This window comes from Rhinoraja longicauda, chromosome 26, assembly GCF_053455715.1.
Source record: "Rhinoraja longicauda isolate Sanriku21f chromosome 26, sRhiLon1.1, whole genome shotgun sequence".
NCBI lineage: Eukaryota > Metazoa > Chordata > Chondrichthyes > Rajiformes > Arhynchobatidae > Rhinoraja > Rhinoraja longicauda.
Genome location: NC_135978.1, coordinates 26,452,560 through 26,465,295, shown reverse-complemented (window position 1 = coordinate 26,465,295; position 12,736 = coordinate 26,452,560). Strand labels below are relative to the sequence as shown.

Sequence of the window (12,736 nt, the reverse complement as noted above, 5' to 3'; positions counted from 1 at the left end):
CTTATTTATAGGAATTTAGAAGATTGAGAGGGGATCTTATAGAAACTTACAAAATTCTTAAGGGGTTGGACAGGCTAGATGCAGGAAGATTGTTCCCGATGTTGGGGAAGTCCAGAACAAGGGGTCACAGTTTAAAGATAAGGGGGAAGTCTTTTAGGACCGAGATGAGAACGTTTTTTTTTCACACAGAGAGTGGTGAATTTGTGGAATTCTCTGCCACAGAAGGTAGTTGAGGCCAGTTCATTGGCTATATTTAAGAGGGAGTTAGATGTGGCCCTTGTGGCTAAAGGGATCAGGGGGTATGGAGAGAAGGCAGGTACGGGATACTGAGTTGGATGATCAGCCATGATCATATTGAATGGCGGTGCAGGCTCGAAGGGCCGAACGGCCTACTCCTATTTTCTATGTTTCTAATAAGTTTAAATTTATCCATAAAATTTACCCTTCAACTTAAGAATTATATCCTTAAAATTATATCCTTAAACCATCCCTTGCCCGTATGAACCATGAAAGCAAGTTGTCAATAAACTCACCGTCGTGGCGAGCGAAACTGCGTCCAGTTCGACTTTTCCCAAATGTCCACAGAATATGGTGCTGACAATATTTATGAGAAACACCAACAGCTGCGACAAAAACTGCCGAGAAAAGGAGAGCACAACACAGTCAACTCGCTCAGAAAACAAGGAGCTGTCCTTTGAAAGCATCGGTGCGCAACTTGGGGGGAAGGAGATATTTTTAGAGAATCGTTCAGGATGTCCCGACAGTATTTTACAATCAATGGCGTTTGCGGTGGCACGGTGGCGCAACGGTAGAGTTGCTGCCTCACAGCGCCAGAGACCCGGGTTCCATCCTGACTGTGGGTGCTGTCTGGATGGAGTTTGTACGTTCTCCCTTTGACCGCGTGGGTTTCCTCCGGGTGCTCCGGTTACATCCCCTATTCCAAAGATGTACAGGTTTGTAGGTTAATTGGCTTTGGTACAATTGTAAATTGTCCCTAGTGTGTAGGATAGTGCTAGTGTACGGGGTGATCGCTGGTCGGCGCGGAGTCGGTGGGCCGAAGGGCCTGTTTCCACATTATATCTCTAAACCAGGATGTGCTGAAACCATTAAGGACCTTTATATTCTGTAAAATGTTCAAACTGTACTGATCAACTCCCTTTTTCGAGTAGGCCTTTGGATAGGCACATGGGAAGTCAAGTCAAGTCAAGTTTATTTGTCACATACATACACAAGATGTACAGTGAAATGAAAATGGCAACGCCTGCGGATTGTGCTAAACTACAAAACAGAATAGAATTTTTTTTAACACAAAAAATAAATTAATACAGTAAATTAAATTAGTCCCTGGTGATATGAGAGTTAACAGTCCTGATGGCCTGTGGGAAGAAACTCTGTCTCATCCTCTCTGTTTTCACAGCGTGACAGCGGAGGCGTTTGCCTGACCGTAGCAGCTGGAACAGTCCGTTGCTGGGGTGGTTGGGGTCCCCCATAATGTTGCTGGTTCTGGATCTGCACCTGCTGATGTTTTTGGATAGGCAGGGAAGTTTTTGGATAGGCAGGGAGTGGAGGCATTTGGATCACATGCAGGCAGAGGAGATTTAGACAGGGCATGGATAGGAAAGGTTTACAAGGATATGGGCCAAATGCAGGCAAGTGGGACTGTAAAACCTTCCCATGCTAGCCATTAATGCCCTTGCTCAGCAAGTATCTCTCTACCTAAGCCTTAACAATATTCCAACACTCTGCTTCCACCACCTTTTGAGCAAGAGAGTCCCAAAGGCTTATATGTGTAGGAAAGAACTGCAGATGCTGGTTTAAATCGAAGGCAGACACAAATTGCTGGAGTAACTGGGACAGGCAGCATCTCTGGAGAGAAGGAATGGGTGATGTTTCGGGTCTGGTCTGAAGAAGGGTCTTGACCCAAAACGTCACCCATTCCTTCTCTCCAGAGATGTTGCCTGTCCAGCTGAGTTACTCCAGCATTCTGTGTCTACCCAAAGGCTTATAAGCCTCTGACAAAAATATTTCACCTCATCTGTGTAGACAATCACTATTATTGCCACGTGCACCGAGACACCGTGATAGACAAAAGAGCCTTTATTTGGAATGTGCTCTCAGCCGCCACCTTTACTCCTTGTACACTCATGATTGTGCAACCAAACACCCATCCAAGTCAATTTACAAATCCATAGCCGGTACCTCCGTAGTTGGCCAGATGACGACGAGATGGAGAACAGGAAATAGATTGAGAACCTCGTAACACGGTGCCAAGACAGCAACCTTTCCCTCAATGTCCACAAGGCAAAGGAGAGAGTGATTGGCTTCAGGAAGCGAAGCGGTACACATACCCCAGTATGCATTGACGGCGCCGAAGTAGAGATTGTTCAAAGCTTCAAGTTCTTGGGAATAAGTATCAGCGACAGGTTTTCCTGGACAAGCCGTATGGAAGCAATGGTCAGAGAAAGCACACCAACCACCTCTACGTCCTTTGAAGGCTTAGGAAACATAGAAACATAGAAAATAGGTGCAGGAGTAGGCCATTCGGCCCTTCGAGCCTGCACCGCCATTCAATATGATCATGGCTGATCATCCAACTCAGTATCCCTTCTCTCCATACCCCCTGATCCCTTTAGCCACAAGGGCCACATCTAACTCCCTCCTAAATATAGCCAATGAACTGGCCTCAACTACCTTCTGTGGCAGAGAATTCCACAGATTCACCACTCTCTGTGTGAAAAAAAAAGTTCTCATCTCGGTCCTAAAAGACTTCCCCCTTATCCTTAAACTGTGACCCCTTGTTCTGGACTTCCCCAACATCGGGAACAATCTTCCTGCATCTAGCCTGTCCAAACCCTTAAGAATTATGTAAATTCGGCATGTCCCCAACAACCCTGGACAACGCACCGGGAGAAAGCATTTTATCGGGATGCATCACAGCCCCGTCCATGACTGCAAGGAACTGCGGGGAATCGAGGACCAGAGGACAAAGGTTCAAGGTGAAGGGGGAAAGATTTAATAGGAATCCGAGGGGTAATTTTTTCACACAAAGTGGGTGGGTGTATGGAACAGGCTGCCAGAGGAGGTAGTTGAGGCTGGGACTATCCCATCATTTAAGAAACAATTAGACAGGTACACGGATAGGACGGGTTTGGAGGGTATATGGACCAAGCGCAGGCAAGTGGGACTAGTGCAGCTGGGACATTAGATTTTTTTTTAGATTTAGAGATACAGCGCAGAAACAGGCCCTTCGGCCCACCGGGTCCGCGCCGCCCAGCGATCCCCGCACATTAACACTATCCTACACCCACTAGGGACAGTTTTTACATTTGCCCAGCCAATCAACCTACATACCGGTATGTCTTTGGAGTGCGGGAGGAAACCGAAGATTTCGGAGAAAACCCACGCAGGTCACGGGGAGAACGTACAAACTCCGTACAGGCAGTACCTGTTGACTGGATCAAACTCAGGTCTCTGGCGCTGTAAGGCAGCAACTCTACCATTGTGCCGCCTACACTTTACATTTGTGAATCCAGACCCAACAAATTTCTAAGTTGCTCCTCAGTTGTACCGGGCAATCAAAACCCAGTTGAAGAAGGCAAATCATGTCCAGTCATAAAGTCATCAGTAATAGGGGCAGAATTAGGCCATTCGGCCCATCAAGTCGACTCCACCATTCAATCATGGCTGATCTATCTCTCTCCATAATAGCCCCTGACCCCTTCTCCCCATAATCCCTGACGCCCTTTCTAATCAAGAATCTATCTCTGCTTCAAAATATCCATTGACTTGGACTTCTCCACAGATTCCACAGATCTGTCCACAGATTCACCACCCTCTCACTAAAGAAATCCCTTCTCATCTTTCTAAAGGAACGTCCTTTAATTCTAAGGCTGTGACCTCTGGTCCTAGACTCTCTCACTAATGTAAACATCCTCTCCACATCCACTCTATCCAAGCTGCACCGACCAGAGCTGGTGGTAGTGAGATCAGCACCAACACACAGTGTAAGAAAATAACTGCAGATGCTGGTACAAATCGAAGGTATTTATTCACAAAATACTGGAGTAACTCAGTAGGTCAGGCAGCATCTCAGGAAAGAAGGAATGGGTGACGTTTCGGGTCGAGACCCTTCTTCAGACTGATGTCAGGGGGGCGGGACAAAGGAAGGATATAGGTGGAGACAGGAAGATAGAGGGAGATCTGGGAAGGAGGAGGGGAAGAGAGGGACAGAGGAACTATCTAAAGTTGGAGAAGTCAATGTTCATACCGCTGGGCTGCAAGCTGCCCAGGCGAAATATGAGGTGCTGTTCCTCCAATTTCTGGTGGGCCTCACTATGGCACTGGAGGAGGCCCATGACAGAAAGGTCAGACTGGGAGTGGGAGGGGGAGTTGAAGTGCTCGGCCACCGGGAGACCAGTTTGGCCAACGCGGACCGAGCGCAGGTGTTGAGCGAAGCGATCGCCGAGCCTGTGCTTGGTTTCGCCGATGTAAATAAATTGACATCTGGAGCAGCAGATGCAATAGATGAGGTTGGAAGAGGTGCAGGTGAACCAACATCAGGTCATTCAGCAGTTATTAATAAAGGCCTGTCTTGCCAACAATGCCTATACACTGTGAAACTGCCGTGTTAATCATTACATTATTTTATTATTGTGGCCAACGCCTCTCCAGTTTTACTCAGTCATCTTATAATCTCAAGTGAAAAGGTCCAGGCATTTATTTTGAAACTCCCCAACACATGAAGGACATGGGTTAATTGAATGAATGAATGAATGAATGAATGAATAGGTTTATTGGCTAAGTATGTGCATATACAAGGAATGTGCCTTGGTGCTCCGCTCACAAATGACAACACAAACATACAGTTAACAAACAAGAATAAAGCATAACCACATCAAAACAATAAGGATACAACATTACGGTCTAAACATGTGGGTGAAAATAAACCAGAGCAAAAAAGAGACTACAGACTTTGGTTATTGAGTAGAACTATCACTCGTGGACAAAAGCTGTTTTTATGTCTGGCTGTGGCTGCTTTGACAGTCCGGAGTCGCCTTCCAGAGAGAAGTGCTTCGAAGAGTTTGTGGCCAGGGTGGGTGGGGTCAGAGATGATCTTGCCCGCTCGCTTCCTGGCCCTTGCAGTGTACAGTTCGTCAATGGGGGGAAGGTTGCAGCCAACAACCTTCTCAGCTGTGTGAACGATCCGTTGCAGCCTCCGGATGTCGTGCTTGGTGGCTGAGCCAAACCAGACCATGATGGAGAAGGTGAGGACGGACTCAATGATAGATAGCAGTATAGAATTGGACCATCATTGCCTGTGGCAGATTGTGTTTCTTCAGTTGCTGCAGGAAGTACATCCTCTGTTGGATGCCAAATGCAATGCTAAACACAATGCCTAAAGAATTATGGACCCAATGCTGGTAAATAGGATTAGGCAGAGGTTCACTTGCACCTTCGCCAACCTCATCTACTGTATCCATTGTTCAAGATGTGGACTCTTGTACATCGGCGAGACCAAATGCAGACTGGGCGATCGTTTCGCTCAACACCTTCGCTCAGTCCGCCTGAACCTACCTGATCTCCCGGTTGCTGGACACTTTAATTCTCCTTCCCATTCCTGCACAGACCTTTCTGTCCTTGGTCTCCTCCATTGTCAGAGTGAGGCTAAACGCAAATTGGAGGAACAGCATCTCATATTTCGCTTGGGCAGTGGTATGAAAATTGATTTATCTAACGTCAGGTAGCCCCGGCATCCCCTCTCTCTCCATCCCTCCCCCACCCAAGTCGCACCAGTTTCTCGTTTTCACCCAATAGACAGCTAATAATGTGTAAGAAGGAACGGCAGGTGCTGGTTTAAACGGAAGAGAGACACAAAAAATCTGGAGTAACTCAGCGGGACAGGCAGCATCTCTGGAGAGAAGGAATGGGTGACGTTTCGGGTCAAGACCCTTCTTCAGACTGGTTAGGGTATAAGGGAAACGTGAGATGTAGACGGTGGTGTGGAGAGATAAAGAACAATGAATGTTAAAACGTGGTCGTACAGTCAGAGAGCAGGAGGAATCACATAGAGAGAGAGCAGCAAGAGAGAATGTTGCAGAACTCTCGTCGGAGAGAGGAGAACTTCTTCAAAGTAGACATACTTTGAGGAGATTTCACAGTGGAGCAGAGGAAATATGTAAGAAGGAACTGCAGATGCTGGTTTAAACCGAAGATAGGCACAAAATCTGGAGTAACTCAGTGGGACATGGCCTGTTTCCTTTATCATCATTATCTTTTCGCATATCTTTCATTCATTGTTCTTTATCTCTCTTTAGAAGGATGAGAGGGGATCTTACCGAAAAGTATAAGATTATTAAGGGGTTGGACACGTTAGAGGCAGGAAACATGTTCCCAATGTTGGGGGAGTCCAGAACAAGGGGCCACAGTTTAAGAATAAGGGGTAGGCCATTTAGAACGGAGATGAGGAAAAACTTTTTCAGTCAGAGAGTTGTGAATCTGTGGAATTCTCTGCCTCAGAGGGCAGTGGAGGCCAATTCTCTGAATGCATTCAAGAGAGAGCTGGATAGAGCTCTTAAGGATAGCGGAGTCAAGGGGTATGGGGAGAAGGCAGGAACGGGGTACTGATTGAGAATGATCAGCCATGATCACGTTGAATGGCAGTGCTGGCTCGAAGGACCGAATGGCCTCCTCCTGCACCTATTGTCTATTGTTTCCCTTATCCCTAACCAGTCTGAAGAAGGGTCTCGACCCACAACGTCACCCATTCCTTCTCTCCAGAGATGCTGCCTGTCCTGTTGAGTGACTCCAGCTTTTTGTGTCTATCTTTAGGACCAGGCACTTGCTAGGGTTGTGGCACCGCAGTGGTTACAGCCGACGGAGCTGCTGCTGCCTCACAGCGCCACAGGCCTGGGTTTGATCCTGACCTGGCTGGGTATGCTCTCTGTGTGGAGTTTGCACGCTCTCCCTGCGACCGCGTGTGTTTCCTCCCACATCCCGAAGACATGCAGGTTTGGCGGCTAATTGGCCTGTGTAAATTGGCCCAAGTGCGCGGGGAGTGGGTGCGAAAGTAGAATAGCATGGAACTAGTGTGAACGGGTGGTCGGCGTGGACTAGTTTGCAGTGTAACCTACAGTTTAGTTTAGTTAGTTTAGGTTAAAGATACAGCGTGGACATTGGCCCTCCACTCCGACAATCGAACACCCGCTCACACCAGTTCTGTGTCGCCCCACTCTCGCATCGTCTCCCCGCACACTAGGGGCAACTTACAGAAGCCGCACTATCTACAAACCCGCACGTCTTTGGAGAGTGGGAGGGAACCGGGGCGCCCGGAGGAAACCCACGCGGTCACAGGGAGAACGTCCAAACTCCAGGCAGACAGCGCCCGAGGTCAGGATCGAACCGGGGTCTCTGGCGCTGAGAGGCAGCAGCAGTCTGCCCGCCCCAAGGTAAGATAGCAACGTGAATTCGGGACTTGTAGACACAATATTCCGATTATTCGTGGAGTTAAACACGACGCCCAGGCGCGGACAATGGAAGACTCGAAGTTACACCAGGATAAAAGCTTCATGCTGGCGACTTTGTCCTGGATGGTGTTGCGTTTATTGAGTGTTTGTGAATCTGCTCGCTGTCCAGGCCAATGTAGAGAGCGTTACATCACACTGGCCTCAAGTATTGTAGGCTTTGCCCGTTATGTTTTATCGGCAGAAGATAGACACAAAATCCTGGAGTAACTCAGCAGGTCGGGCAGCATCTCTGGAGAAAAGGAATATGTGACATTTCGGGTGGAAACCCTTCTTCTGATCAAACAGGCGGGTCTCCACAGATTCTCTCCCCCTCAGCTTTCTGTTTCGTCTTTATCACACAGGTCTATATTGGGAATCCAACCTAGTGCCAGATCAAAACGTATAGGGACGCATTGCAGATGCTGGTTTACACCTTAGGAAAAGTTAGGAAAAGGGGACGTACAACGAGATCTGGGTGTCCTAGCGCATCAGTCACTGAAAGGAAGCATGCAGGTACAGCAGGCAGTGAAGAAAGCCAATGGAATGTTGGCCTTCATAACAAGAGGAGTTGAGTATAGGAGCAAAGAGGTCCTTCTGCAGTTGTACAGGGCCCTAGTGAGACTGCACCTGGAGTACTGTGTACAGTTTTGGTCTCCAAATTTGAGGAAGGATATTCTTGCTATTGAGGGCGTGCAGCGTAGGTTTACTAGGTTAATTCCCGGAATGGCGGGACTGTCATATGTTGAAAGACTGGAGCTACTAGGCTTGTATACACTGGAATTTAGAAGGATGAGAGGGGATCTTATCAAAATGTATAAGATTATTAAGGGGTTGGACACGTTAGAGGCAAGAAACATGTTCCAAATGTTGGGGGAGTCCAGAACAAGGGGCCACAGTTTAAGAATAAGGGGTAGGCCATTTAGAACTGAGTTGAGGAAAAACTTTTTCAGTCTGAGAGTTGTGAATCTGTGGAATTCTCTGCCTCAGAAGGCAGTGGAGGCCAATTCTCTGAATGCGTTCAAGAGAGAGCTAGATAGAGCGTTTAAGGATAGCGGAGTCAGGGGGTATGGGGAGAAGGCAGGAACGGGGTACTGATTGAGAATGATCAGCCATGATCACATTGAATGGCGGTGCTGGCTCGAAGGGCCGAATGGCCTCCTCCTGCACCTATTGTCTGTTGTCTATTGTCTACACCGAAGGCAGACGAAAAATGCTGGAGTAACTCAGCTGTCCAGGCAACATCTCTGGGGAACATGGGTCGGTGGCGTTTCGGGTGGGAACCCTTCTTCTCCAGAGATGCTGCCTGACCCGCTGAGTTACTCCAACATATCCCCAGTCTGGATGTGTACGTGTCGGCGTTAGATCTGCACTCACCACCGGGCCGGCCACCAGCGATAGACTTTTCACCTCCTCCCAGAAATTGGTTGGCGCCACTCTCTTTATTCCCCTCGGGAGCAAGTCCAACCAACTCCTAGTCGAGCTGGGGGCGGTGTGCGGGGAAACTTGCATCAAGTCATCCATGGCTGCAAATCCTCTCCGGAGTCCCAGATCCCCAGACAGCCGTGTTCCCCCTTCAACAAAGACAGACACAGAAAGCTGGAGTCACTCGGCGGGCCAGGCAGCATCTCTGGAGAGAAGGAACAGGTGGCGTTTCGGGTGGAGACCCTTCTTCAGAAGATGTACCTGGAGGAAGCAGGTGCCGGGCTAGGTCCAAACCAGTGCTGGTCCAAGGACAGACTTCCTCGCTGTCACACAGTCCGTTGGGTTTGACAGGCGGTGTCCCCTCTTTTAAGCCTCTCGCGGAATGAACCGGACAATATGTAACTGATCAACGCCGTGTGGCCAGTATTGGCTCGCAGCCAGGGACTGGAGACACAACGTGGAGGGAACAGATGCCGCTTTACACCGTTTCGGGTCTGAAGAAGGGTCTCGACTCACAACGCCACCCGTCCCCTGTGTCCAGAGACGCTTGCCTGTCCGGCTGAGTAGTTAGTTACTCCAACGTTGTGTGTCCAATATTGGAGACACACGATGCGGGAGTGCGCACCGCTAAAAGATTTATCACTGGGGCAACTCAGCGGGTCAGGCAGCATCTGTGGAAGGGAACCCTTCAGGTCGGGACCCTCCCAATATACAACCCAAAGACGTTCAGGCTTGTATGGTTAATTGGCTTGGTATAATTGTTGAAACAATGTCCCCAGTGTGTGTGGGATAGCGTTATTGTGCTGGGATCGGTGGTCGGCGCGGAATCGTTGGGCCGAAGGGCCTGTTTCCGCTCGGCATCTCTAAACTAAAACCCCAAACGTCCGATCCACAGAGTTGATCTTGGTTAATGTTGATTAACCCTATCATGATTAGTATGGGTGTCAGGAGTTATGGGGAGAAGGCAGGAGAATGGGGTTAGGAGGGAGAGATAAGTCAGCCACGATTGAATGGCAGGGTAGACTTGATGGGCCGAATGGCCTAATTTCTGCTCCTAGTACTTGTGAGTTCCCCCAGCAGTCTTCATAGAAACATAGAAACATAGAAAATAGGTGCAGGAGTAGGCCATTCGGCCCTTCGAGCCTGCACCGCCATTCAATATGATCATGGCTGATCATCCAGCTCAGTAGCCTGTACCTGCCTTCTCTCCATACCCCCTGATCCCTTTAGCAAAAAGGGCCACATCTAACTCCCTCTTAAATATAGCCAATGAACTGGCCTCAACTACCTTCTGTGGCTGAGAATTCCACAGACTCACCACTCTCTGTGTGAAGAAATGTTTTCTCATCTCGGTCCTAAAAGACTTCCCCCTTATCCTTAAGCTGTGACCCCTGGTTCTGGACTCCCCCAACATCGGGAACAATCTTCCCGCATCTAGCCTCTCCAACCCCTTAAGAATTTTATATGTTTCTATAAGATCCCCCCTCAGTCTTCTAAATTCCAGCGAGTACAAGCCCAGTCTATCCAGTCTTTCCTCATATGCAAGTCCCGCCATCCCAGGGATTAATCTGGTGAACCTTCTCTGTACTCCCTCTAAGGCAAGAACGTCTTTCCTCAGGTTAGGAGACCAAAACTGCACACAATACTCCAGGTGCGGTCTCACCAAGGCCCTGTACAACTGCAGCAGAACCTCCCTGCTCCTAAACTCAAATCCTCTTGCTATGAATGCCAACATACCATTCGCTTTCTTCACTGCCTGCTGCACCTGCATGCTTGCTTTCAATGACTGGTGCACCATGACACCCAGGTCACGTTGCATCTCCCTTTCCTTTTACTTTGGAGTAGATGCCAGGTTTGTCTCAAACATTAAGCGCGAGTATTTATCCCACTCACTTCGCGGCTGCCACATCTTGAGCCGACCACTCCGAATGTCAAAGATCGACACACAGTGCTGAAGTAACTCAGCAGACCAGGCAGCATCTCTGGAGAAAAGGAATAGGTCTCGTTTCAGGTCGAGACCCTTCTTCAGTCGTCTGAAACCGAAACGTCGCCTGTTCATGTTCTCCGGAGATGCTGCCTGACCCGCTGAGTTACCCCAACACTTTGTGTCTACCTTCGATGTAAACCGGAATCTGCAGTTCTTCCTACAGACTTTAAATGTCACTTGGATCCACCAAGAACCTCCGAGGTTTGGGGGACAAAGCCCGAGGGGTGGCATTTGCAGATGACACAAAGCTGGGTGGTAGTGTGAACTGTGAGGAAGATGCTATGAGGTTGCAGGGTGACTTGGACAGGTTGTGTGAGTGGGCAGATGCATGACAGATGCAGTTTAATGTGGATAAGTGTGAGGTTATCCATTTTGGTGGTAAGAATATGAAGGCCAGTGAAGAAAGCCAATGGAATGTTGGCCTTCATAACAAGAGGAGTTGAGTATAGGAGCAAAGAGGTCCTTCTGCAGTTGTACAGGGCCCTAGTGAGACCGCACCTGGAGTACTGTGTGCAGTTTTGGTCTCCAAATTTGAGGAAGGGTATTCTTGCTATTGAGGGCGTGTAGCGTAAGTTTACTAGGTTAATTCCCGGAATGGCGGGACTGTCATATGTTGAAAGACTGGAGCGACTAGGCTTGTATACACTGGAATTTAGAAGGATGAAAGGGGATCTTATCGAAACGTATAAGATTATTAAGGGGTTGGACATGTTAGAGGCAGGAAACATGTTCCCAATGTTGGGGGAGTCCAGAACCAGGGGCCACAGTTTAAGAATAGGGGGTAGGCCATTTAGAACGGAGATGAGGAAAAACTTTTTCAGTCAGAGAGTTGTGAATCTGTGGAATTCTCTGCCTCAGAAGGCAGTGGAGGCCAATTCTCTGAATGCATTCAAGAGAGAGCTAGATAGAGCTCTTAAGGATAGCGGAGTCAGGGGGTATGGGGAGAGGGCAGGAACGGGGTACTGATTGAGAATGATCAGCCATGATCACATTGAATGGCGGTGCTGTCTGGAAGGGCCGAATGGCCTACTCCTGCACCTATTGTCTATTGTCACACAAGGAAAATGGGCAACAAGAAAACCTATTCAAACGCTCCAAATGTCGAGCAAAGTTGACCAATTCCCTCACTCTCCGTCTCTCCCCCAACTTAGTTCTCCGATTAGTTTCATGGTCCTCCTGATTAAATGTTACTGATTATATGCCTGGCTGTCACCTTCCCCCCAACTAACAATGATCCATTCTACATTTGCTTATCAACATCTGCTTTGATCTGTCGTTTTCACACCTTACCTTCCATATCTCTAGACTGCTCTCCCGTGACATCAGTCTGTAGAAGGGTTTCGACCCGAGACGTCACCCATTCCTTCTCTCCAGAGATGCTGCCTGTCCCTCCGAGTTACTCGAGCATGTTGTGTCTAACTTTGGTGTAAACCAGCATCTGCAGTCCCTTACCACACATTGTTGTAATACTGTATTTTCTTTTGAAGTAAATCACAGGGTGTCAGTATCTGTCTCTTCTTCCAAATCTGAATCAAGCTATTTTGTCCTGAACAAATGTATAACGTTTCAAGCGGGGCTTGGGTCGGCCCGCCGCGGACCTTTCACCGTCCGGCGCGACCTGGAATAGACCACGGGATTTTCTCCGCCCGGCGGGGGCTTCAATGTCGGGAGCCCCGACGGCCCCGAAGTGGCAACTTCATCAGCCTGACCATGGGAGAAGACAGCAGGGGAAGAGAAAAGACATTCTGGCCTTCCATCACAGTGAGGAGGGACTGGAGGAGACTCACTGTGATGGATGTTTCTTTTTGTTTGGTGTTAGTTTATG

At 48.5% G+C, this 12,736-nt stretch overlaps 1 protein-coding gene across 1 annotated transcript in view; it reads right to left on the bottom strand.

Annotated features, from left to right (window-relative positions):
- The window catches only part of LOC144606289 (multidrug and toxin extrusion protein 1-like), a 36,829-nt gene extending 27,806 nt beyond the window's left edge, over positions 1-9,023 (bottom strand). Inside the window, exons 1-2 of the mRNA XM_078422237.1 lie at positions 8,877-9,023; positions 534-635 (exon numbers count right to left, since the gene is read on the bottom strand). Of these exons, the coding sequence (XP_078278363.1) occupies positions 534-635; positions 8,877-9,023 (249 nt within the window). The remainder of the gene's footprint in view (positions 1-533; positions 636-8,876) is intronic.
- Positions 9,024-12,736: the final 3,713 nt, after the last annotated feature.